We start from the raw sequence: 27,637 nt of genomic DNA on the forward strand, positions 1-27,637 counted from the left end.
TTCTTCACACCTCTTACCGGAGTCCGGGGGGGAGGGTACTTGCGTATTTTACTTCCGGATCCCACAGCTACGACACCGGAAGCCGGAAGTGGGAATTTCTGCAGCGGGAGAAGGGCAGAGCTACTGCGGACTCGGGACTTTCTTGGAGCTACGGCGCCCGAGGAGCGCTCGCGGCCCGCTGCTCCCGCCCATCTCACGTCGGACCGGTTCTGCTGACAGGTGTGGTCCTCTTCCCTGAAGACAGGAAGATAGGGTACCATTAGTGGGCGTTCCGCCGCCTCCTAGGTTCCCGCGAACATCCAGGCTTCCTACTCGTGTTGGGCCCCGGTGTTTCTCTACCTCCCGTTTCTAGAGCACCGGCCCAGGCGGGGCCGATGCAGGACCCAAGTTACTTTGGCGGCGAGCGGGACTGTTTCCGCCTGTTCCTCCTCCGCTGCCGCGGAGTTTGACCACACCCCTAGTTCATGGATGACTCTAGTTCGGAGACATTTTCTGTTCATCAAACTTGACTGCATTTGAGGTTGTTAAATTCTTTAAAAAGGCCCCAATGCAGTTTGGCAGCTGTCTTACTTTATGTGCCTCCATTTGTTCACTTTGCAAAAATGATTAGTGTCTACCTGATCTCATACCATTTGTGTGACTAGAGGATGAATGGGCCCATTCTGGCATGTTTACATCAAGGAGGCCACTATAGCTGGAGCAGAGTGAGTGAGGTACTTGGAGAGGAAGCAATGGGGGATCAGATGGTACAGGATCTTGTAGGCCATTATAGGGACTTTGGGTTTTACACGAAGGGCAACGAGGAGCCGTGGTAGATCTGACTAGAGGAGGGACGTGATTGGAATTATTTTTTAGGCCGATTTTTCTGGTCGAATGTAATGATTAAGTTTAGGAACAGGGTGACCCGTTAGGAAGTTATTGCAGTAATAATCCAAGTGAGAGACGATGGTGCTTTGAGTATTTCATTATGAAAAGTTTTAAAGATGTACAAAAGTAGGAAGAATACTATTGTAAACCCCATGTACCCACATCCCAGCTTCGACAGTTATCAACTCATGGCTAATATTGTTTAGTTTATACCCTTTACAATCTCTTATTATTATTTGCAATAACAGCTTTATTGAGATATAATACACATACCACAAAATTCACCCATTTACAGTGTACAATTCACTGGTTTTTAGTGTATTCACAGAGCTCTACAACCATCACCTGTAATTCCTGAATATTTTTGTCACTCCAAAAAGAAACCCCTTACCGTTTAGATATCACCCTCGTCACTCCATCTCCCCTACTCTAAGCATCCACTAATCTTTCTGTGTTTATATATTTGCTTATTCTGTACATTTCATATAAATGGAGTCATACAGTATGTGGCCTTTTGTGAGTTGTTTCTTTTTCTTAGCATACTGTTTGCAAGATTTGTCCATGTTGTAGTGTGTGAGTGTACTAGATTTTGTTTATTCATCAGTTGATGGATGTTTGCACGCTTTGGCTGTTATGAGTAATGCTGCCGTGAGCATTTGTGTGTAGATGTGTGTTTTCATTTCTTCCACATATACACCTAGGAGTCCCCCCATTATTTTGAAGTGAATTTCAGACACCATCTGTAAATATTTCAGTGTGCATCTCTAAAAAAGGACTTTGAAAAAAAACATAACCACAATACCACTATCACACTAAAAATGATTAACATTAATTGCTTAGTGTCATCAGATAGATTCTGGGATACATTTTGTTAGCATTTCCTAATGGATTAGATGTGAGCTGTGAGAGACAGAGAAGTCAAGAAAGATTCTAAGATATTTGTCCTGGTGACTGGAGGATGGACTTGCCATCAAACGATAAGGAAGGCTGTGGGGAACTGGCTTTTGGGGACTGTCAGGAGTGCATTTTTAGAGAGATTAATTTTGAGAGGACCACTAGGTTCCTTGGAGATGTTGAGTTTGATATATGAGTCTAGAGGTCAGGAAAGAGGTCTAATTTTGGGTATCATAAGCGTTAAGGTGGGGGTTAAAGCTGTGTGGCTGGATGGAATAATACTGGAGCAACTATAGGCAGACAAGAGAAGAGATCCCAGAACATAGCCCTGGGGTACCACAGCATAAGTGGATGGACTGAGGAGGAGGATTCATTGAAAGATACTGAAACGAGCAGCCAGTGAGGTAGAGGGAAAACTAGGAGAGTGAGTTGTTCTGGAAGCTTAAGGAAGGATAGTGGCTGATCAGATAGAGCTGATGGGTTAGTGGGGCATTCAGTGTAATAGTCAAATGACCAAGTTTATCTGGTGTTAAAGCCTGTCAGCTCAGGCCTGGAAATTTGTATTGATATTGGCCTGTTACTCCAGGTAGTCAGTCTTCCTGAGCAGCATTTTAAAGGGCTCCAGGCCAGTGCTGTCACACATGGCCTACCTCTACTGTAGTTCACAGAAGACTGGGAACGGCTCAGCATGTCTCTCCACCTCACTGTCTTAGGCTATGAACCCAGCTCCCGCTTTGAGATTCCTCAGCACATGTCAGGTACCAGATGTCCCCTTTGGCCCCCTCAGTTCCAGGGAACACTCAAGTTCTGATTGGTTTCCTTGAAGTCCCTCTTACTAACTGTATTGATTTCCTAGGGCTGCTGTAAAGGATGACAACAAGCCGAGTGGCTTAAAACAACGGAAATTTATCCTTTCCTAGTTCTGAAGGCCAGAAGTATGAAATCAAGTATTGGCAGGGCCCTGCTCCCTCCAGAGGCTGCAGGGGAGGATCTTTCCTGCTTTTTCCAGCTTCTGGGGGCTCCAGGCATTCCATGGCTTGTAGCCACATCACTCCGGTCTCTGCCTCCACTTTTCACATGGCTTTTCCTGTGTGTCTGTGTCTTCTGTTTTATCTCTAATAAGGACACGTGTCATTGGATTTATGGACCGCGCTAATCCAGGATGATCTCTCAAGGTCCTTCACTTAACTACATCTGCAAAGACCCTTTTTCCAAATACGGTCACGCCCACAGATTCTGGGGGTCAGGACATGGACATATCCTGTTGGTAGCCATCATTCAACCCACTGACTAGGTGAAAGGCCAACACCCTTCAGTCCTGCTTGGAGACGTGTGTATGGGGTAGGATTCCCAGCACACTGAAACCTCCCCCCAAAAGCAATCCTGTGATTTGTCCCCTTTGGTGATATTCTTAATTTCAACTTATAGCCCAGAGACAGGTGCTAGACAAGAGTTTATAACCAGTGCTGAAGCATGGCCTTTCCAAGTCCTACATCTGGGCACACGCCTCCCTTTGGAATAGGAGTATGTGTCACCTTTTAGACCGAAAAGCCTATTTTTAATATCCTATTACACTTGACAAAGTGCTCGGCATTCTGCTTCAGGTGTGGCCCCCAAACTGCTGCACAGACTATGCTCCTTGTCCTGCAGGGTAAGAGGAATTCAGATCTTATGTGACACCTGTGCTGCCTTTTTCTTCCAGACCTTGACTTGTTGGATGATCAGGCCCCCCTGGAAGAGCCAGCTCTGTGAGATGGTGCAGCCCAGTGGTGGCCCGGCCGGGGACCAGGACGTGCTGGGTGAAGAATCTTCTCTGGGGAAGTCGGCCATGCTCCACCTGCCTTCAGAGCAGGGTACTCCTGAGACCCTCCAGCGCTGTCTGGAGGAGAATCAAGAGCTCCGAGGTGAGGAGGACAGTGGGTGTGCGGGGTAAAAAGTCAGGAGACCCATTTGGGCTGGGCGGAAGGCTTATTCTTCCCACCCGGACCACTCTGTGCACTGGGTCTGGTGGTGTGTCTAAGAGCCCGCTGGCAATTCGAGCTCAGTCACCCTCCCTCTTTGTTTCAGGTGGGCTTCCCTGGAAGCACACTGTGAGATGGAGATTAATGTGCAGGAAGTTTCTTGTGTTCTTAGTGCTCTGAGGACCAAAACTGGTGAAGAGAAGGGAAGGACAGGGAAGAAACGGGTGGGCAGAGGGAGAAGCTGGGCTGTAGTGCAGGTTGACCCTACGGGGATCTGGAATGACCCTTCCGAGTTGTCCCAGGTTGGGCCAACATGGCCAGCCCTTTCTATTTCCATGCTGGTTGGTCATTAAGGGCTAGCTATCCTGGGAAGGAGCATGGCATGCTTTGGGTCTCCTGAGAGGGGGGTGCGGCCTGCTGTGGGAAAGGGAGGCGTCTTTGGCTCCTGGCCCCGAGCCAGGTGCCTGGCAACTTTGTGAGGAGCCCTCAGCTGAAGGTCGTTCTTTCAGCAGCCCCCTCCCCGCCAGTGGCTGGTAGTCGAGTTTTTTCCTGGCCATCCCATCCCTGTTTCCGTCACAGCCCCCACTCACTCTCTGTCCTCACCTGTATCGGGAGCAGCTTTTCCACGTCCCAGCGGCTGTTGTACTGTGCCCCTCAGGTGACATGGCTGTCCTTGGGTGCGGTACATCCCCCGCCTCTCCTGTGTGACAGTGGGCCCCCTCCTCGTGATCATGCCCTTGGGGCTCCAATCCTGGCCTGCTACTCCTTTGGTACTTATGAGTAGCCCCAGGTGCCCAGCTGGCACCCCAGGCTTCTAATTCAATGAGACTCTTATGTTTCTGCTGTGGGGACCTTCTAAACTGCTGAGCCCAGAGCTGCGGGAGGAGTGGCACGGACTCCCCAGGTGGGTCATGGGCAGTGATGGGGCACACGGCCCCTTTTGCTTCATCTCTTGGTTCATACTGGGAACTTAGGGCTTATAAAGGTCACAGGTCCTGTATGCCATATCCTAGAGGAAGGTGCCTCATCCAGGCCAGTGTTTCAGTTGTTCTCAACCAGCCACCCACTGCTGTAGCGGACTGGTGAGTTGGCGTGCGACACGGCCAGTAGAGGCCACAGTCATAGGGCCACTCTTCCACCTCTTTTGCTGGATAGTGTGTTCCCTTGTGTGATGGGAGATTAAGGGGGCACCTGTGCTGACAAGTCATGTGCTCTGTAAGCCTCAGAGAGTGGTCTTAGCTGAGGCCCTGCAGTGAGAGCACCAAACTTGTGCCTGATGTAATGTCTCTTCTTCCTGTCAAGAGCAATTGCCTTTCCTTCCAGGATGGGAGGAGTCCAGTGCAGTCAGCTTGCCCCCAAGGGGCTGGCTGGTCTCTTGGAGGCCTGGCCTGCTTTGGAGACAGCCCTGTTTGGAGCACAGAGAGCCAACAAGACCTGCCTGCCTTTGGGGCTGAGTTCTCCATCTCAGCGCTCAGACATCCATTGATGTCTGGGCACTGCGGGGTATTGAACAGCATCTCTGCCTTTTACCCGCTAGTTGCTAGTAGCAACCCTCCAGTTATGATCACCAACAGTGTCCGCAGAGGTTGTCAACTGTCTTGCTGTGTTGGGGCTATGTGGAGTTGGCAGCCAGGTTGGGGGTGGGAAGACAGCTCATCCTCCACAGCTATGTGTGTGTCCTCTGCTTATCCCCAGGAGAGCGCTCTGGCAAGGGGGACTCTGGAATGAGTGTGGTAAGCCATCAGCACAAGGACCATGGCATCTCCAGTTCCCCCACAGTGAGCTCCGGCTCCAGGGGCAGGTGGAGACCTTGTGGATACATGGCCTTCACCTGCGCGACCTGACGCACACTTGTGCAGTGGGTTGGCCCCACGCGTTTCTGCTAAACAGGTGCTGGGTGTTAGGCCTGGGGCCAAAACCCTGAGGTCTCGAAGGTGCCTATCCCCCTTGATGCTCATGATTGTGTCTATGGAGGAGGGGACAGAAGGGAGGACATAGGCTTTGAATGGAATGTTTTGGGGGAAATTGTATGGAAGAAGTTGCATGTATCTAGTGTAGGAGTCCATTTATGTGACATGTCCCCGAGAGGCAAGTCCAGAGAGAGAAACAGATGAGTGGTTGCCAGGGGCTGGGGACATTGGAGAAGTGACTGCCAGTGGGCATGGGGTTTCTTTCAGAAGTGATGGAAATGTTCTGGAACTAATTAGAGGTGATGGATGGACAGCTTTGTGAATACATTAAAACCACCGAATGACTGTATGTAATTTACCCTTTAATAACATGACAGTCGGGTACTGACCCACGCACAGCTGAATATCTGTGTATAACTCGATTCACCAAAAACTTAACTATAGTCCTCTCTCAGCATCCACGAGGGACTGGGCCCAGGACTGTTTCCCAACCCCATGCTAAAATCTGCAGATGCTCAGTTCCCTTATATGAAAAGGCGGAGAATAATGCATACAGTAGGCCCTGCTCATCCACGGATTCCCAGCCATGGATCAAACACACCATTTCAATCTGAGATTGGTAGAATCTGCAGATGTGAAACCCAGAGATGCTGAGGGCACACTGCATATTTATTGGAAAAAATCCAGATATAAGTGGGCCTGAGCAGTTCAAACCCATGTTGGTCAGGGGTCAACTGTGCTTTAAAATAAATTTTTCCCCTTTTTATTGAATTTATTTGGGTGACACTGATTAACAAAATTATACAGCTTTCAGGTGCCCAATTCTGCAACACATCATCTGTACACTGCATTGTGTATTCACCACCCCAAGCTGAGTGTCCTTCCATCACCATTTATCCCTCCCATACCTCCTCCACCGCCCCCCCCCACTTCCCTCTCCCTGGCAATCCCCACACTGTTTCCATGTTCATGAATTTTTTCCTCTTTTTTCTTCTTTTTCAAAATCAATTCCTAAAGTTAAAACGATGAATGTGATGTTCTGTGCATTTTACCTCAATGAAAAAAGAAGTTGTACATGAGCTGAGCCTTGGACAGGGACTGGGCAGGACTGCAGCAGGTGGAGGTTGGTGGGGGGAACAGTGTGCCCGGGGCAGGAGGCCTTTGAGCTCCTGCAGGGGATGAGTCACACGGGGACGATAGAATGCAGAAGGTAGCTTTGGAGCCAGGCTCAGAAGCCGCTGAAGTTCCAGTGAAAGAAGTATTACATCAGCAGGAACTGGTTAGGTAGTCAAGGGTTTTGACCAGAGGGGTGACATGAAGCTACTGCCTGCCCCCGTCTTACACAGCTCTGTATTTTCTAGAACCTTTGCGCATCACTGATCAGTTTTGTCACCCCTGATGGCCTGCTGCTGCTTGGGATGTCCCCTGGGTGTGTGGCTCTCCTTTCTGTGGCTTCTGCTGATTGTGTGGCATTTACAAATGCTCATCTTTCAGCCTGGTCAGAGCGGGACTGGCTGTTTCTTGAGTTTGTGTTGTGCACCAGGTACTTTGTCTGCTTTTTCATTTAACCCTCCTCATCTTGTGAGATGGGCGCGATCGTCCCCACTGAACATACAGATGAGGGCAGTGAGTCTCAGAGAGGCAAGTAACTAGTCCTCTTCAAGCCTTCTGGCCCTCCCAGGCTGCAGCCAGCAATGTCACAGGGAAATTTGCCCTAGTGCTTGTCCCCCGAGTCTTCAGGTGGGCTCTGGCCTCCTAATCCCAAAGACAGTGAGTGACCGAGTGCTCTAGGGCAGCTTGCCTCTGACCGCCACCAGCATACACATGAGTTCCAGAATCACTTACAAATAAAGTGACATTTGGCACACACCTCTAAGTAAAGCTGATGTGCTCAGTATTTTGTTGGGAGAAATCTTGGGGCATACCATTAGCATAATTGATTTTGAAAGCGTTTTATGAAATGAAAGTGTTTTGAAGCCATCTCTCTGTGTGAGAGGCAGCATGGTATCATGGGGAAGGCACCATAACAGGCCCAGGGAGGGCCAGCTCCCAAACCTCACCTCCCCTCCGCTGTCTCCTCTGCTACCAGATGCCATCCGGCAGAGCAACCAAATGCTGAGAGAGTGCTGTGAGGAGCTTCAGCGTTTTCAAGGCAGCCAGAGGGAGGAGAAGGAGTTCCTCGTACAGAAATTTCAGGAGGCCAGGAAACTGGTGGAGAGACTGAATCTGGAGAAGCTTGACCTGAAGAGGCAGAGGGAGCAGGCCCTGCAGGAGGTGGAGCGCCTAAAGAGATGCCAACAGGTAGCAAAGGGGGCAGCTCAGGCCCTTCCTCAGGAATGGGAGAGCTAGGGTCTCGGGCCACCTGTGTCACCAGCCACATGCATTCTTAAAATCCACAGGGACGTCACTGTTTCCAAAGAGGTCCCCAAGAACAACCTCAAGACTGGTGGTTACTACAGAGGGGTTACCGCAGAGGGGTCAGGGAGGGGGAGGACCGAGTCTCAGCCCTGGGCTGGAGCAGCCTGAGGTCACGGGGGACCTGGGTCCGGACAGTTCGATGAGCGCAGTCAGTCAATGGAGAGTTTGGACAACTCTTGAATTTTGTTGCTGGTGGAGGTCTTCTGGAAACAGTGTCAGTCCATCTTACCTTCTAGTAGCCCTGGGCATGTGGAAGGGAGCATGTACTTTCGTTGCTGTCTTTGTGTCTCACCTCCCTGGGCATCGCGTCTCAGAGAGGCTGCGAGATTCCCGCGGGGCTCAGCCCTCATGACCTGGTCGTCAGCATTCTGAGATGAGGTCCCTCTGTGCTCTGGTGTCCCTGGGTCCCATCATACCTTGCTTGTCTGTAGAGATGAGGAGGGGCTTGGGAGTATGGGCTCATGGGACTCGATCCCTTTCCACTGCCTCAGTTGCCTTGCTGGGGTTGGCAAACCACTGGAGGTGAGAGGTGAAAAGAGTAAGGGTGCTAAGGGCGGGAGAGAAGCCCTCAGGGTGACGCATCTTAGCACCTGCAGGCTGCCCTAGGGTTTGGGGCCACCATGAGTGGGCAGCTGGTGAGAAAGCGTTGCTGACAGGAAGTGGCTTTTTTTCCTTGTAGCAGATGGCCGAGGACAAGGCCTCGGTGAAAGCCCAGGTCACATCCTTGCTGGGGGAGCTCCAGGAGAGCCAGAGTCGCTTGGAGGCTGCTACCAAGGATCGGCAGGCTTTGGAGGGCAGGTGAGTGGGGAGGGAAAGCCCGCCCTTGAGGCCACTGTGAGGGTACCTGAGAAGAATGAGGCCGTTTAGGAGCCTTCAGGGGTTGCCCTGTGAGAGGAGGGACCGGAGGACTTGGTGAGTGGGTGCATGGGGCTTTGGGGCAGGTGCTTAGCTCAGCTGTGAACTGGCCGTCTGGGACCTGGGTCCCAGCAGCACTTCCGGGCTCTCTGACCTTTTGCTGGAGTTTGAATTATTTCCTTAGGTGGCATTTGCAGAGGGCAAGAGCATACCTGAGATCCATAGGACACTTCCCTGGAAGCACTCCCAGTGCCTTCGTGGCTGAGATTTATCACAGGGAAGGGCGCACTCCAGGACCCACAAGGACAGAGGACACAGGTCAGGGGTGGAGAGCCCCAGGTCTTAGGATTCCTCTCTCTCAATCTCCTGGGCGGCCTGCCAAGTACTCTCCCCTCTTCAGCAGCAAAATAATGTATCATTGCAGACCCAGGGAATCAACCCACTTGAGACCCAGTGCCCCGGGTTTTATTGGCCCCCCTGTGCCAGGCACATACCAAATTTCCCACTCCCAAAGGAAAGCAGGTGCTCCGCAGGGACCACCATCATCAGTAGGGAAATGGTCCTAGGGGACTTGCACCAGCTCATTGCGCATGTGCCACTTGAGGGCCAACCTTGCAAGCAGCCCTTTGGAAGCTGGTTGCCTCGGGCCTGCCAGTCGCCTTTTTCTGCATAGAGGGGCTCCTGTAAGTGAAGTCATTGGGTCAGCAGACACGGATGTTTCTGTGGTTCCCGTGCCACCTAGCTGCTGCCTAGCTGTAGAAGGATGTCCCGCGGACAGGGGTAGCCCCAGCTGTCCCAGTGCAGGAGCTGATCAGGGTGCGCTGCGTGTGTCAGGGGCACTTTCCTGAAAGAGGCTAGAGGAACAGTCAGGAGTTTCCCCCTCCCATCGTCAGAGCGATATGGAAGACAGTGTGAACGCGCTTCCATCTAGAAATCGGACTGCGAGGAAAAGCTGAGCCTCCTTGTCTCTGGCTCGTGGCATGCTGGCGTTTTCTCCTATATACTCTTCTGTACCTCCATGTTTCTAAAATCACGTGTTGTTTTTAGGACAGTTTGGTGTCTTTCTTGCCGGTCTTTTTTCTGGGCACATAGAAGAAGCTGCTGGAGGATTTATGCTGGCAGTGCAGTTTTGCAGCCGACTTGGGTCAGTTAACCACCCTGCAGGGGCATTTCCTCTGGCAGGCGTACGCTCTTGGGCAGCCTCTTTTCCTGCCCCTCCCGGATGTGGCCGAGCGTATAAATGCTGAGCTGGACTGCTCAGGGCACAAAGCCTTGCTTGCATCTCAGATCATTCGATGTGACCGTTGAAACAGCTTCCAACCTCGTACACATGCCTGCCCTCGGAGCCCCTGGACTGTCACATTGGAATGATCCTCCCCCCGTTTCCAGGGCTGCTGGCAGGCAGCATTTCCATCTGGTGATGGTGATAACAGCACCTAACTTGTATCTGATCACAGATGGATTGTGTGTGTTCAGTATATTTGGACGGATGTAGAAAAGCAGACCAGTGAAAACCCCCAGTAACCTCATCCCACCCAGGAACACTCACCGTTACCCTCACAGTGGGGACCGTGGACGGCTTCAGGATAGTAGGATGACGCGGCTGCAACCTAGAACTGGAGAATTAGGAAATATGAGTGTGGAGACGGGAGCTTGGGGGCCGTGGGGCATACGAGGCCTGGATTAGAAGACTGAGGGCTGTGGGGGGATCTGGGGGGCAAGAGATGAGCTGTCACAGTGGGAGTATAGAGGGAAAGAGGAGTGCCCTGCCAAGGCTATTGCCCTCTCCCAGGTAGGCAGGTGGGAGGCTCTCCTTACAGGTGTGGATGTTTGGGTCTCCAGATGAGCCATCGAGGTAGGCCAGCCATCTCCTTGCCACTTCTAGACCAGTGAGTGCAAGGGACGGAGGTGCCTGGGCACACTGACCCTGCCTCCCCCCAGTTGCCCCACCTCATTTCTCACCTTCCCCCTTCCCCCATCTTCTAGAAAGGCCTATCTTTGGTGGCTGCCTCCACTTCCTCGCCTCCCAATCTCTCCTGACCCTTCCACCGAGAATGCCCTGGCGAGGGCCCCCAGCACCCACCTGTTGGAATCTAATGGGTGGTTCCTGGGGGCTCCTCTCCCCCCGGCCCCAGCAGTGTCCTCTTTTGGGATTACCTCTTTTCCTTTCGAAGGGGCTTACATAGTGCATGTTATAAACCTGAACTTCAGCTCCAGGTCTCCTTGCCACCTGCACTTGGTTGCTGGCCAGGCCCTGCATTGACACAAACATGTTGCCACTAACCTGGTGCCGTGCAGTTGTCCCCGTGTCCAGTGGCAGTGCCTCCCCCTTTCTCATCCTGTGTCGGCTTTGCATTGACAGGCTGTTCTGAACCTTGACTCCTCCCTGTGCCCTGCTCCCAGTGCCCATCCTCTCCCCGCAGACTGCAGAGCTTCTAGTTCTGGCTCCCACCTTCCTTCTGCCGGCAGTCCTTCTCAGCACAGCAGGGATGCTGTGAGCACCCTCGCTCCTGCTGGGACCCTACCATGACCTCCCCTTTCTTCCATGCCAGGGCCCGGGCAGCCAGCGAGCAGGCCCGGCAGCTGGAAAGCGAGCGGGAGGCGCTGCAGCAGCAGCACAGCGTGCAGGTGGATCAGTTGCGCATGCAGAACCAGAGTATGGAGGCTGCCCTGCGCATGGAACGCCAGGCTGCCTCGGAGGAGAAGTGAGTGGGCACTTGATACAGGAGGGATGGAGACCAGACGGCTGTTGGTGGCTTTCTGCCTTCGGTGGAAGCCCTTCTAGGAACTATGTGGCTGAGGGCTGGATTGGTGCCTTACCATTATCATGCCCAAATGATTCATCTTTGGTACGGTAACATTCTCCATTTTCCAGTCCGCATTCAGACTCCACCATTTGGCTCACACATTAACAGCATCTGGTCCAGGATCCTTCATTCTTTTTGCTGGTGTGCCTTTTGAGTATCCTTTAATCTAGACTAGTCCTGCCTTTCTATGTTTTTTATGAATTTGACCTTTTTTTTCCTTTTAAAGATTTTATTTATTTATTTTTAGAGAGAGGGGAAAGGAGGGAGAAGGAGAAGGAGAGAAACATTTGTTCCCTCTCTCGCTCGCCCCCAACTGGGGACCTTGTATGTGTCCTGACTGGGAATCAAACTGGCGACCCTTTGGTTTGCGGGCCAGCACTCAAGTCCACTGAGCCACACCGGCCAGGGCTGAAGTTGACCTTGTTAAAGCGTGCGGGACAGTTCCATTTTACCATAAACATTTCTTTTCATACTTCAAAACATACTAGTTTTAAGGAAAATGATACTAACTATTTAGCCAAGCATGCCTCGGAGCTGATAGCCCTTAAGGCACAAAGGTGCCTTGGGAGCCCCATTCGGGTTTGTGGAAGGAAGAAAGAGGGTGGAGTCGGAAGCAGGAAAAGCTGCGGTTGGATCAGGACAAGGTGGTTTCTCCAGTGAAAGCTCCTTTTTCTTAGGCGGAAACTGGCCCAGCTACAGGTAGCCTATCACCAGCTCTTCCAAGATTATGACAACCACATCAAGAGCAGCATGGTGAGCAGTGAGCGAAACAGAGTGAGTATAGCAGGGACACCCCCAGGACTACCTAGGGCTGAGCTGACCTTCGTTCCTCTCATGGGGCCTGCTCTCCCAAATTCGGGGATATTGGCTTTTGGGAGGGATACGAGACTCGTCCGAGAGTTTTGTCAAGGCTGCAGTGTGATGGCTCAGGACAGCCCATGGGGAGACGGCCCTTGGGCTGTGCCGCTTGCTGCCTGTGGTGGACTGTGCTCAGTCCTCTCACTACCCATCACTATTTGGCTCCTGGCTCGGATTTCCCTGGGAATGTTTCCATTCCAGTGTTAAAGTCGACTGGGAACCCTTTTCTAGTTTGTCCTAATTAGACCTGTACTGGGTCCAGTTTCTAGCAATCACATTTTAAGAAGGAGCTTGTGAAATAGGAAGATACCCAGAGGAGACTTTGAAGAGTAAAGCCTGAAACTGGTTACTCAAGAAGAGTTCATTACAAAACTGTGGCCTTTTGATCCCTAGAGGGAAGGCCGGGTGGTGTGTGCGCGTGCATCTGTGTGTCTGTGGGAGTGCATCTGTGCATCTGTCTATCTGTATGTGTGTCTGTGTTGCATTTGTTTGTGTACTCACGTATTTGTACTGTGTCTGAGTGTTGTGTCTGTCTGTGAGTGTGTGTGTGAGGAAACAGCAGACCCCTGACTAGGTGGCAGAGTGGAAGGACCAATGATGGGTTTTGGCTTAGTGGGCACGTAGTGGAATGTTAGTTTGGAGACCAGCTCAGCGTGAAGTGGGGGGCCTCAGGGGGGAGTGTGGCCCCTATCCTTTGAAGGGTTGGAGGAGGGCGGTCCAGCTGGGGATTCTGGGAAGGGGATGTCAGCCTGGGAGGGAGGTTGTGCCAGATAACCTCAGAAGTCCCCTCTTCAGCTTCCACCTTTCCTGTGCCTCGCATACGCTGACATCTTGCGGTCGGTGGGCCAGCTGGGTCCGATCTTTTTCCCTCTTGGTTCTTCTCGCCTGCAGTAGCAGCCAGCCTGTGGGTGGCCTGACCCCAGTCCTGGGCCGGCTCCAGCTTTGTCAGCTCCCCCTCGCCCATCCCTAGGGAATGCAGCTGGAAGATCTCAAGCAGCAGCTCCAGCAGGCTGAGGAGGCCCTGGTGGCTAAACAGGAAGTGATTGACAAGCTGAAAGAAGAGGCTGAGGAGCACAAGATTGTGATGGAGACTGTTCCGGTGCTGAAGGCCCAGGTGAGGGCTCTGCTCTGTGGTTTACATGAGGGTGAGTAGACCAGCCCACTGGTGCTTGGACCTGGCATGTCTCTGGTGTCATTTTGCGGTGGCTTCCCGGAAAGCTCTTCGAGCCCCTTGCACTGTTCCTTGACCTCTCAGTGCACTTGGGGTGACACTCTCTGTGCCATGGGCTGTGGGAAGGTGGGAGTGGGCTCTGCTTTGCCCCCTGGTGCCTAGCATGGAGTGCCCATTGAGTGAGTGGCTGATGGGCGGAGGCCACGGCCCCCTCTCTTGGCTTTGCCAGGCGGATATCTACAAGGCGGATTTCCAGGCTGAGAGGCAGGCGCGGGAGAAGCTGGCTGAGAAGAAGGAGCTCCTGCAGGAGCAGCTGGAGCAGCTGCAGCGGGAGTATAGCAGGTTGAAGGCCAGCTGTCAGGAGTCCGCCAGGTAGGCCTTGGAGCACATGCCGCGTGCAGAAGAGGGTGGGCACTTTGGGGGCTCGAGCAGTATGCATGAGAGACTGAGTGCTTCTGGCTTGTCCAGGTGGGGTGAGCTGGTCCTCTGTCTCCCCTCCTACCACTCTTGTCCTTCCATCAGCTTTGTACACCAGTTGGAGTTTGGCTTGCACTTACCGATTGGATGGTTTCTTTTAAAGGATTGAAGATATGAGGAAGCGGCATGTAGAGGTCTCCCAGCCCCCCTTAGCCCCTGTCCCAGGTGAGTGAGCTGCAGGAGAAGGGGCAGGGGAGGGCAGGGTGTTGACAGAGCATGGAGCCTAGGTGGTAGATGTTTGCATTGGCTGCCCCTCCTTATTGGTGTCCCCCTCCTCCGGGGGGTGCTAAAGGGAAGGTGGTAGTGACCCTGGCAGTTGGATCCTATGGTCCCATCAAGTCTCAGTACTTTCTCTCCTTCCCTCCCTGCAGTTTGTGCTATAACCGGTGCCCGTTCTCTTTCTGCAGCTCACCAGTCCTTTCCCTTGCCCAGCCAGAGGAGAAGCCCCCCAGAGGAGCCACCTGACTACTGTTGTCCCAAGTGCCAGTATCAGGCTCCTGATATGGACACCCTGCAGATACATGTCATGGAGTGCATTCAGTAGGGCTGCCTGCCGATGACCAGCCCAGGACAGTGCAATTTGTACTTTCCTCTCTTGCCTGCCTAGTCCTGAATTACAGGCTAGGTGACAAAGAGCAGGCTACTTCTTTGAGCCCCAAGAACTAGCTGCAGGGATTTCTGCTTCAGCTCCCCCGTCTGCTGGTTGGCGTCTTCTAGGGTACACAGCAACCCACTGGGTCTGATGTGCTGCTCTTTCTGTTCGTTCTGTCTGCTTGAACCACTCGCCTCTGGGGCTCCTTCTTCCACCTCAACTGGGGAAGTCAAGAGTCAAGGCCGGGTCTCTCAGAACTGCTTCACAGCTTGAGATGGGAGGGGGCCCTTCCTTTCAGCCCAGGTCCAGCACACTGTGGTGCCGGTGCACTCAAGGGCTGTGTGCTGTTCCACTGGGAAGCTGCACCACAGCATTGTCCGTCATTTTATTGCCATAAATAACACTGCAGTGAAAATCCATGTGCATCAATCATGTGTGTCTTTGGGTCGGATTCTTAGAAGTGGCCGCACAGAGCATGTGCAAATGGGGTAGATGGTGCTGGTGCCCCGCAGTGTGGTTTCCTGCTCTCCCCTCATTCCCCATAGCCTTGCCCCAGTGAAGGGTGTCAACCTGTGGGCTTTTGCCATCTGCCAGGTGTGTAGTGCACTATTAAAGGGTGAGCTTGAGTATCTTTCAGAGCTTCCGGGTTCTTTTTCAATTCTAGCGTGAATGGCTTGTTTGTATTTTTTGCCCGTTTTTCTATTGGGCTGTTACTATTTGTTCCCTGGTTTGTAGGAGCTCTTTGGTCATTAGTGGGATCAGCTGTCCTGTGTGATGGAAGCTGCAATGACCTTTTCCTACTGTGCCTTTGTACTAGCATGTTTTGGACTTAAAGTTTGTTATCTTTGTGTCGTCACATTTATGCACCTTTCCTCCACTGCTTTGTGTTTGGGGTTGCAGCCACGTCATGGTCTGACGGGCGATGCTTTTCACAAGTACACTTTTCCTTTCCTTTTCCCAACAGCGAAGCATGCTGCTGTTCTCCCTGAGAGCATTGCCATCCAGCATGAGTGGCGGTGGCCAGGTTTCATCACATTCCAGAAGTTTGGGATGCTGTTCCCTGCATCAGCCCCAAATGCCCTGGCTTTGCAAATACAAGCCACCTGGCAATCACTGGCAGATTACGAACACCTGAGGACTCTTGCTTGTTGTTTTGCAAGATTCTGAACATTTCCTAGGATGTCAAAGCCATAGGCATTTACCCTGCAATGTTGTTTAAAAAAAAAAAAAAGACAGTGGAGGAAGAATACACATCATTTGATTCTTGGTGCCCTGGCCCTTGATCCTGCCTTCCTCCAAGTTCCCCCGTGTAGGAATGGGATGTTGCAAATCCATCCCTGGGCCTTCTCACAGGGTATTTTGCTACCTGACAGTGAGAGGGTTGACTAGAAGTAGGATTTACATCTAGTGCTGGAAGATGGCCAGCAGCCTATTCTGAAAACAAGCCTGGACTGGGAGGGTTTCTTGGTATCTCCAGGGGTGGGAGTGACTTTCCTGTCCTGAGGCCCAGGAGCCTAAATGCAGATTGTGCTTGGGGAAAAAATTAAAGGTGAAGTCAGGTTCTTACCCATAGGTGCTACATTTAAATCATAGTACTGCAGTTTTTCTCAAGAGCACTTCTAGTTTTTTGGGATGTATTAGTTCCCCATGGCTGCTATAACAAATGACCACAAACTCGATGGCTTAAAACACCAGGAATTCATTCTTTAACAGTTTTGGAGGCCAGAAATCTGAAATCCAGCTGTGGACAGGGTTGATTCCTGTCCACAAACTGAAGCACAATAGCACAAACTGAAGAATCGGTTCCAGGCCACTCTCCCAGCATCTGGTGGCAGCCCTTGGTGTTCCTTGGCCGGTAGATGTGCCACTCCACTCTCTGCCTCCATGGTTACATGAACTCTTCTCCTTGTCTGACCATGTCTTCTCTTCTTTCTCTTACAAGGACACAAGTCACTGAATTTAGGACTCACCTATGCCATTCAGGAGGATCTCACCTCAAGATGTGTACCTTATATCCACAAAGATAGTTTTTCCAAATAAGGTCACATTCACAAGTTCTGGGAGTCAGAAAGTATGCATATTTTGGGGGGACTACCATTCAACCCAGTATGGGGGCATCTTTTTGAGTCTATAAATGAGGACAAGTACAGTCCCAGGCAGGTGTCTTCAGGACCTGCAGCTGTGTTAGACGGCCTGTTCCCCAGGCTGATGGTGGCCACTGGGCTGCAAAGGCACATGGTAATCTATGGCAAAGAAAGCTGGAGTTTGGTGCAGGGCAGGCCCTTGCAGGCATAGGGACTGTTGTTTCTTAGGACATCTTGTCTCTAACTGGTCACTGCTGGTGGAGCCAGTGGATGTGCGTGGGAGAAGGGGGTAGGCTGCAGTACGATGGAGCTGTTAGACCACCTGCGCCCTGGGTAGTGGCTGGTGGCTGGCTCTCTAGGGATGGGCTTCATGCTTCTAAGAGGGTGAACAAAGGCATGTAGGAGCCCTTCTCTGACCAGCTCCCTCTTCTGCAAGGGGGTTGAAAGAAAAGATGAGACACAGGAGCAGTGAGAGAGGTGAACGGTCTCTTCCTGGGAACTTTACTCAGGTTCTGATGGCAATACCCACATGGACTACACAGCTGCGGTGGCAGCTAGGAACCTTTTAAAGGTTCCTGCCTGGGCCCTGGACCACCTGAGTCAGGGTCTGGCCATGGCACAGGGTAGTGGCTGGGAACTGCTGCTCTTTTGAACCATCTCTTTTGCCTCTCCTTCTGTTGAGCCAACTCTATACTCCACACCAGAGATTTTAAAAAGATTTTATTTATTTATCTTTCGAGAGGGGGCGAAAGCGGGGAAGTGAGGGAGAAAAACGTCAATGTGAGAGAAACAACAATCAGTTGCCTCCTGCACACCCTCCAACTGGGACCGGGCCTGCAACCCAGGCGTGTGCCCTGACTGGAAACCAAACTGGTGACCTTTCGCTTAGCAGGATGACACTCAACCAACTGAGCCACACCAGTCAGGGCTCCACACCAGATTTTGAACCAGGCTGTTTGCCCAGAAGAGAGGGGTTCTGCTTTTTTCCTTTCTGGCTTTACTTAGGTTGCGCTTCTGGAACAAGCAGTGGGATACTTCCTGTGAGGGAAGTAGCCTGCCTGAGTTATTAGCTGTGGCCCCTTGATTTTGTAGACCCTGAGTTTAGGAGGTAGAGGTAGCTAGAAGCACATCCTGCCAGAACCTGTTATTCTCCGTTGCTCACACCCATGTCCTCTGTTACCTGCTGCTTGACGCTCAAGAGAAATCCAGGTGGCCAGTAAAATAGCCACAATAAGAAAGCACTTCTCCTTCACTAGTAACTAAAACAACACAGAATCCAACTAAACAAAAAGTAATTTCAAAGTGCAACAAATGAAGGCTTCTGTTGTTCTGCTGGCAAGGTGCAGGGAACAGGCCTGTGATACCACACCCCCTGTGTGGCAGGATAGAACAAGCAGGTAGGAAGCATCCTCGCTCTGTTTAACTGTAAGAGACAGTCAAGTATACACAGTGACTTTGGCACTGTAGAGCTGCTCGCTGCACCATCATTTGCAGCCACCAAAAGCCATGGTGAAGGAAGAAGCTATATGTTGACCACATGCACCCGCACAGCCAGTGTTGTGAACACCTTGCAACATGGAATGCTCTATAGCATGTTGATGTGGAAAAGCCAGTAGACAATATTACGTATAAGGTGTGACCCCAATAAAGTAAAAGCTGCAGATGCATATCCTGTTACCATTTGGGTAGGAAAGTGATATTGTCATTGTACTTTCCAAAAGAAAAAGGCCATTTTTCTTAGGGATACAAACTGGTATTTATGTATAAAATTATATGATGCTTTATTAAGTGAGCTGTGAGAGCATTCACAACTTTTCTATATAAAAGTGTATGACTTTAGGGATATCTGCTCTTTGGGTTTGATAAAACTGCTTAGACGTAAAGGATTTCATGTGGGCGATGGTAGATTTTAAACCACTGATTCAATTTCCTTGAAATTCAATTTAGTTGTACTCAGGTGTTTTTTTCTTTTTAATTTCTTGAATAAGTTATGTTTTCCTAGCACAATGTTCAGTTAATCACTTTTAAAATTTACTGCAATGAATTTATCGTATTTAAAAATCTCTGCCATACTTGTATTATACACTTTTCACTCCTAACATTTCTATTCATAATGCCTAGTCTAACTTTTAAAAAAATCTGTCTTACCAGATGTTTGCCTAGTTTTTCTCTTTTCAAAGCTCTCTTGGCCCTGACTGGTGTGGCTCAGTGGATTGAATGCTGGCCTGTAAATCAAAGGGTTGTCAGTTTGACTCCCAATCAGAGCACATGCCTGGGTTGTGGGCCAGGTCCCCATGGATTGTGGGCCAGGGGGTGTGTGAGAGGCAACCACATTGATGTTTCTTTCCTTCTCTTCTTTACCCTCTCTCTAAAAATAAATAAATCTTTTCTAAAAAAAGACTACATTAAAATAAAAAAAGCAGCTGTCTTGGGAATCCTTTTAAATGCTCCTTAATTTCTATATTAATTTTCTTAATTCTGATTTTGAAATATTTCTTCTAATTTCTCTGGCTTTACTCAACTCGTTTTATAATGTATAGACTTGGAGGCTTAGCTTATTTCTTTTTACTCATTGTTTGTTTACTTATTTATACTCTAAACCTTAAAAGCTATAGATTTCCCTCTCAGCACTACTTTAGCCACATTCAACAAGTTTTCATAATTCTCTCTAGGGGCACAACTGCAAAAAGTACATTTTATTGCTCAGCCTGGGAGGAAGTAGGTAAAAATATATCTACTCTGGTTGATGAGGAGCGTATGATTTTTTTGGTTCAGATATTTAGGACTCGGAAGGAACAAGACTGGAGGGTTGATAGCAAGGCAGGCTAGGGAAGAAGTATATGAATGGACTTCCAAGAATGGGTCTGTGGAGTGTGGAAATGAGCATTCCTTGTGAATGTTCACCAAGGTATATCTGCCCCAAAAGAGGCTTTCAATAATCAGTTGAATAAGAGGACCTGCTCTGTGGATGGCAGTCAGCTTATTTCCCATTCTGCACTGGGCAGCAAGTTTTCCTCTGTGGAACAGATGCTTTTCCTGTATATGTATCTGCCCTTCGCACCACCGTGGTTTTGTTAGTGATACCATCTGTGGACATAATAAAGCCTAATTTACCATTGGAGACTCCCACACAAAGGCTCTAATGAAATGGGTTTGAGACTGTTACATAAGCATGTTGGGATCGTTACGCTATTGAACCAACAAGCAAAAAGAGTTATTGTGTTGACTGGGGTGATGGATCCTGATTTTCAAGAAGAGAGAATTTCTGCTGCACAAATGAAGTCAGAGAAAAGTATTTTTGAGCCCCACAGAACTTTGGTGTACACCTGCTGCTACTGCTATACACAGTGGAAAAACTTAGAGGAATATGGCAGCTACCCCTTACAGACACGACCAGGAAAGTCTCGGTCTTCTAAGAAGGAAGGAATAGGTCACCTCATCTGATAAAGAGTCATAATTAGCTGAAATATAGACCAAGGACAAACTACATGGATTGTATAATAGTGACAGTAGAGATGTGTCAAAATAGTGGGGCTGGCAGCCATTAGCAACAAGAAGGCAGTGCTGAGAGCTCACAAACCGTTCCCCACTACCTATCATATCCCCTCACCATGGTTGTGGTGCCCCAAGACTGAGGGGACTTGGATAGAAAAGGGACACCCACCACCCCAGTGGGTACGCAGCAATTCCTACAACCAAAGCAAGTCCACCACATCATGATCCCAGAGGCGCAAGTAGCACAGGAAAGAGAAAACAAAACTTGTGCTATGACACCATCTACTGGAAAATGAAAGACCTCTACTTATCAATCTACTGAATCATTAAGAGCAAAACAATAAACAAGGGAAGAGCTCACTATCTCAAATGTGCAGGCACAGAAATAATTCATCAAGAACCATGGATAACCAAGGTAACATGGCAGTGCAATAAAGAAAAAGTCTCCAGAAACCAAACTCAAAATCATGGAAGACTGATTTAAGTGACAGAGAATTTAAGATTGCAGTTATGAAGTAACTCAACAAGTTACAAGAAAACTCAGAAAAGCATGTCTGTGAGCTCAGAAACAAAGTGAACTAAAGAGGTGCTTTACCAAAGAGATGGAAACTATCAAAGAGAACCAAACAAATTATGGAGCTGAAGAACTCAATAAATGAGATGAAACATTGGAAATAGCATTAGAAAGCATTGGAAATGGAGCAGACTGCATGGAAGAGAGAATTAGTGAGCTTGAAGACAGAAATCTATACATGTTTCAGGTGAAAGAAGGGAGGGAACTAACATTTTAAAAAAATATGAACGAATTCTATGAGAATTATCTGACTCCATAGAAAAGAACAACATAAGGATAATGGGTATCCCAGAGGGAGAAGAAGAGGCGAGGGGAACAGAGTCAATTCAAAGAAATAATCATCCAGAACTTTCCAAACCTGTGGAAGGAGCTGGACATTCAAATATAAGAAGCTAACAAAATACCTAAATATCTCAACACAAAAAGACCTACGAGACACATTGTATTAAAACTGTCAAAAGTTAATGACAAGGAAAGAATTCTCAGGGCAGCCAGGGAAAAAAAAGACAGTAACCTACCACAGAAACACCATAAGATTGTCATCACAATTTTCAGTAGAAACGCTACAAGACTGGAGAGAATGGAATGATATATTCAAAATATTGAAAGAGAGAAACCTCCATTCAAGAATAATATATTCAGTAGTTATTCTTTAGATATAAAATAGAAATAATGGTTTTCTCAGACAAATGAGAGCTGAGGGAATTTACCAACCCTGCATAACCAAAGAACATTTATGCAGGACTCATGGGCATGGAAATAATATGGGGATTGACTGAAGGAGGGGAGAGGATGGGGCTTGGAGGAGGTGGGAAAAGGGAAAACAAGTGGATACAACTGTAATAGCATAAACAATAAGAAAAGAAAAAATGTAGAAATGCTCATCTCTCCTCAGACTTCTGGTCAAGATGGTCGCATAGGTAAACATGGCTTACCTCTTCGCACACCCACATCAAAATTACAACTAAAATATAGAGCCATCACTCAGAACCATCATAAAATGAGTTGAATGGAAGTCTTTGACAACTACAGAATTAAAGAAACCGCATCCATCCAAACTGGTAAGAGGGGCACAGATGCAAAATGGGCTGGTTTCTCACCCACATGTGGTGGATAAAAATTCAGGAGGGATATCTTAGGAGTGAGGAGTCTTAGACTTCCTTTGAGCTCCAGAACCAGGGTATCAGCTTGAAAGGCACCAGTGGCATACAGGGAGAAACTGAAGTGTCTGGCATCAAGGTGAGCAGAGGCCACTGTCTCTTTTCTTAACCCCCCCCCCCAACAAAGGTACAGAACCTAAAACATGGCAAGCTGGTGCCATGTCTGAAACTCCATCAACCTGGCTAACAGTGTTTGACTTGCCTTGGAGATCCACAGAGACTCTGCCCCACCCAATTTATGGGCCCACCCAAGCTACTTTTCCATAGGAATGGCTGGTTTTGGCTAATGCTTCACAACTTCCTAAATACTATCAAACAAACAATAGCTGGCCTCAGTGAACCCCTAGTCCCTGTACCTGTTGCTAAGTGGTCCCAGGCCCAGCACTAGCAGCAGTCAGGCTAGATTCACAGCTTGACTTTGCATGGGTATTTTCAAGCCTAGCACAAGTAGCAGCCATCACAGATTGCTTTATAAGCTCATACAGGGTGGCTCCAGGAAGAACACAGGTCGGGGCTGACCTTGGCCTGTACTACGTGGGAAACCCCAGGGCCAACCCTCCCAGTGGACAGTTATAGACCACGTCAGAGCACTACCACCCTGCCCCCATACAGCCGATCCTCCATACAGCCGATCCTCCATACAGCCGATCCTCCAAAGAAGGTGGATGTTGGTGGTCAGTGGTCACAACCAGTCCTTGCAGCTGACTGGCCTGGGTAAATCCCTCCCATTGACCTGCCCACAGCAACCAAGGCTCAACTACAAGAGGAGGGTGTACTCAGCCCACACGAAGGGCACACATTGAGTGCCCAGGTTGGGTAATAGAGGAGGCTGTGCCACTGGATCTTACAGGACACCTACTACATTAGGCCACACTACCAAGACATGGAATCAAAGCAGCTCTACCTAATAGAACAAACACAGGGAGGCTGCCAAAATGAGGAGACAAAAAACATGGCCCAAATGAAAGAACAGATCAAAACTCCACAAAAAGAACTGAAGAAAATGGAGATAAGCAATCTATCGGATGCAAAGTTCAAAACACTGGTTATAAGGATGCTCAAGGAACATAGTGAGGATCTCACCAGCATAAAAAAAGATCCAATCAGAAATGAAGGATACACATTGAAAATAAAGAACAATTTACAAGGAAGCAACAGTAGAGTGGGTGAAGCTGAGAAATCAATTGTTTGGAGCATAAGGAAGAAAAAGACATTCAATCAGTACAGCAAAAAGAAAAAAGAATCCAGTAAACAAGGATTGTGTAAGCAGCCTCTGAGAGAATATCAAGCATTTCAACATTTGCATCATAGGGATGCCAGAAGAAGAAGAAAAAAGCAAGAAATTGGAAATGTATTTGAAAAAACAATGAAAGAAAGCTTCCCTAATTGGCGAAGGAAATAGACATGCAAATCCAGGAAGCACAGAGAATCCCAAACAAGATGGACACAAAGAGGCCCACTGCAAGACACTCATAATTAAAATGCCAAAGGTTAAAGATAAAGAGAGAGTCTTAAAAGCAGGATGAGGAGGGGGCGTGGCCTGGAGGGAAGGGGCGGGGAGTAGGAGTAACTACCTGGAATGGATCTCTGTATGCTATTTGAGGACACGATGCCCCAGCAATCAACTTGACTTCCAGGCTCTCAGACTGTGTAGAGAGAGAAGATCCCAAAACAGGTATGTGTACTGCAGTGGCATCTATGAGCCTCAGCAGAGATGCGGTGGGGGTCTGTTTACTTGGAGATAAATTATATGCTGTTGGAGGTTATGATGGACAGACTTGTCTTAATAGAGTGGAGACTTATGATCCCCAGACAAATGACTGGACCCAGGTTGCTCCACTGTGCCTAGAAAGAACTGGGTTGTGACTGTAAAATTATAATTCAGTGTTTTGGTTTATAAGTGAAGATATCTTCTTTTATAAATTTAGTACATTTATCCTACTATCAATGGATACATTTTTAGTAATTTTCAATGCCACATTCCTGGGCACAAAATGTCTGATCTCAATGCAAAGATTTTAAAACAAGCAAGGATGAACCAGAATTATATACTTTCATGTCTTAGTAAATCAAAGCTTTAGCTGGTAGATTATGAACATATGTTCCTTATATAAAATATGTGAACAAACACACTGCTCCTAAACACAACCCAGTATTAATTGGAAATTTCATTTCTTAACGATCAAGCACATAGAGAGGGGCTGAAACATCAATGTGTGGTTGCCTCTCACATATCCTCTGGCCCGCAACCCAAGCATGTGTCCTGACTGGGAATTGAACCGGCGACCCTTTGGTTCGCAGGCCCACGCTCAATACACTGAGCTATGCCAGCCAGGGTCAGATTTCTTTTATTACAGTGCAAATACACCAGATAAAACCTGTAACGTTTTCCTTTGTAACTTTTTCATACATGAGTTACAGTAAATTTTTACAGTAATATTTATTCATTTGTTTGCTTGTTTGTTTAACCACAAACACTCTTTTAATGATATACTAAAGACTATGCTATTTAGTTTTTTCAGAAATAGCTGTACTATATGTACTTTGGCTGTGGATTTTATTTCTAAAATTGGGTTAGTCCAGGGAATAAAGAAAATCATTAAAGAGTTAAAACAAAAATGACCAAATAAAAACTTGATATGATCATTGGGGTTGATTAAATGTTCATCCTATTACATTTAGATTTACCAAGAAGTACGTGTTCAATATTCTCAAATTTGAATTGAAGCATGGTGTTTTGCATTAATTTAAGATACGCAAATTTATGTTGAGAAAAATAAATGTTATATACCCTATAATGTTCACCTAGCAAATATTTAATTATATGAATTTGTTTTGTTTTATAGAAGATGTTTTGATTTTGTCTTTTTATATTGACAAAAGTGGTTGAATATTCTTGTTTTCAAATCTGTGTTTGTCTACCCTGCCTTGTTTCTTATGTTTTGCCAGTTAGTGACCCCTTTTGCTTCTTCATAATCAGTTTAGGGGGAATGGGCTAATTGAATATTTGAAAAATAAGCTTAAAGTACTTATTACCCAGTGTTTTGTATTGTACATTTGCAAACTCTAATTACATATGTGAATGTTAATATGCTCTGTGAATGGTTTATTATTTGCAAAACTGCATTGGGCAGCAACATTTTATGATAAATCCTTTAAGGTATAAGTCATTAATTTATATCTTAATATAAAATTAGTATAATCTAAATGCCTATCTTTAAAAAAAAGATTTTATTTATTTATTCCTAGAGAGAGGGGAAGGGAGGGAGAGAAACATCAATGTGTGGTTGCCTCTTATGCACCCCCAACTGAGGACCTGGCCCACAACCCAGGCATGTGCCCTGATTAGGAATTGAATCGGTGACCCTTTGGTTCGCAGGCTGGCATTCAGTGCACTGAGTCACACCAGCCAGAGCTAAGTGCCCATCTTTTAAACTACAATGTTGTGGTTAATGTGTTTTTGCATTTTATATCAGGGTAGCCTGTATTTTAGTTGCTTTTTAAAAATTAAAACATTATTTTTTAGCAAATTTTGAATGTTTATGAAATGTTTTTATATTATTTCTATCTTGAAAACCAAGAAACTGAGTACTTATATTCACCCAAATAAATACTATAGTTATTTTAAAAAAAGAAACAATGGAGATACAGAACAATCAGAAAACACAAGATATGACTCTAGTAGGTCCTCATATATCAATAATCGCCCTAAATGTAAATGGACTGAACTCCCCAATCAAAAGGCATAGAGTAGCAGGATGGGTTAAAAAAACAAGAACCAAATACATGCTGCCTTCAGGAGACACATCTCAGCTCCACAAACAAACATAAAGCTCAAAGTGAAGGAATGGAAGATGGTGGCATCCAATGAAAATCAGGTGTAGCTGTACTTATGGGGCCTGTCCAGAAAGTATCCAGCCATGTAAAATGAAAAATAGAGACATTTATTGAAGGAGATACAAGATACAAGGAACACTGTACATAGGACAACAATGCCTCAGTCCCCTTCAAAGGAGGCACCTTGGGACCTCTCACAGTTCTCCCAATTGCCATCAGCTGCCCTGTCATATTTTCCTGTATCTCATCAATGGTCTGAAATCTCTTCCCTTTCAAAGGTGACTTTAGTTTTGGGAAAATCCAGAAGTTGCAGGGTGCCAAACCTGGGCTGTAGGTGGGGCTGAGTCACCTGGGTGATTTGATGTTTTGCCAAAAAACTCTGCACGAGATGTGATGCATGAGCTGGCTCATTGTTGTGATGAAGCTGCCAATTACCAGTTGCCCATAGCTGTGGCCTTCTGAATCCAAATAGTTTCTGAGGAGGAATGTTCAAGCTTAATGTGAAATTTGATGTACATTTGTTGCTCTACTTGCTCAGTCATTTTGAATGCCACGGCCACAGAGTACACATGCTCACCCAATGGCAACTACTGCCCCCACTGATGAGTACAGTGCAGTCGCTGTTGTTCATGCAGGCGCATTCCAGTCCACTCTCCTTGGGCTGGAGGGAGATATCAATGTCATGCAAACCATTCCTGTTATATTAACAATGGTTGGACTTTTTCCAGATAGACCTCGTATATCATGCAAAATTGATTTTTAAAACAAAAAGACATAACAAGAGACAAAGATGGCCATTTTATAATGAAAAATGGGGTAATACTTCTAAAATGTCCTACAATGCTGCACAACTTGCTATTTAGTTCTAGCCACTCTTATAGATTCCATTGGATTTCTCCATAGATGATCACATTGTCTGTGTGCATAAAGGAGGTTTTACTTCTTCCTTTCCTACTTAGGTGCCTTTAAAAAAAAAGATTTTATTTATTTATTTTTAGAGAGGGGAAGGGAGAAAGATCAATGTGTGGTTGGTTGCCTCTCGCATGTCTCCTACTGGAGACCTGGCTCGCAAGCCAGGCATGTGCCCTGGCTGGGAATCAAACCAGCGACTCTGATTTGTAGGCCAGCACTCAGTCCACTGAGTCACACCAGCCATGGCTTAGATGCCTTTTTGAAGGATTTATCCCCTTATAGCGGGTTGGATTTTACTGAATATTTGCATGCCAGGTGATTTTTGATTGGATAACTGACATTGGATGTTTTACTTTGGATACTGTATATTTTTATATTGTAAACACATTCTGGAACTTTGCCCTCAATTGTTGTAGTTACTTAGAAACACCTTCATTCTTTAGAGTCTTGCTTTTGAGATTTCCTAGCTGAGCCCTGGATGGTGTGGCTCAGTGGGTTAAGTGCTGGCCTGTGAACCAAAGGGTTGTGGGTTTGATTCCCAGTCAGGGCACATGCCTCCCTTGAAGGCCAGGTCCCCAGCTGGGGGCATATAAGCAACAACCACACACTAATGTTTCTCTCCTCGTTCTCCCTCCCTTCCTTTCTCCCTAAAAAATAAGATATTTAAAAACAAAAGATTTCCTATCTGGTTACCAGAGCAACTTTTGGTGCAAGATTAGTATTTTCCATGCTACTGAAGCGAGACCCTTCTGAGTGCCTCAGTCC

General features: G+C 47.8%; 1 protein-coding gene across 1 annotated transcript; it reads left to right on the top strand.

Annotated features, from left to right (window-relative positions):
* Positions 1-9: 9 nt before the first annotated feature.
* IKBKG (inhibitor of nuclear factor kappa B kinase regulatory subunit gamma) lies at positions 10-15,450 on the top strand. Its single transcript, XM_054578187.1, has 10 exons — positions 10-219; positions 3,464-3,665; positions 7,722-7,933; positions 8,730-8,848; positions 11,458-11,610; positions 12,390-12,486; positions 13,541-13,684; positions 13,971-14,113; positions 14,322-14,383; positions 14,626-15,450. The coding sequence occupies exons 2-10, from the start codon at positions 3,479-3,481 to the stop codon at positions 14,760-14,762; spliced, it is 1,254 nt and encodes a 417-aa protein (XP_054434162.1). The 5' UTR covers positions 10-219; positions 3,464-3,478; the 3' UTR covers positions 14,763-15,450.
* The last annotated feature ends 12,187 nt before the right edge of the window (positions 15,451-27,637 follow it).

This window comes from Pteronotus mesoamericanus, unplaced genomic scaffold (assembly GCF_021234165.1).
Source record: "Pteronotus mesoamericanus isolate MK-2021 breed Mesoamerican mustached bat unplaced genomic scaffold, CSHL_Meso_final contig_493, whole genome shotgun sequence".
In the NCBI taxonomy this organism is placed as follows: domain Eukaryota; kingdom Metazoa; phylum Chordata; class Mammalia; order Chiroptera; family Mormoopidae; genus Pteronotus; species Pteronotus mesoamericanus.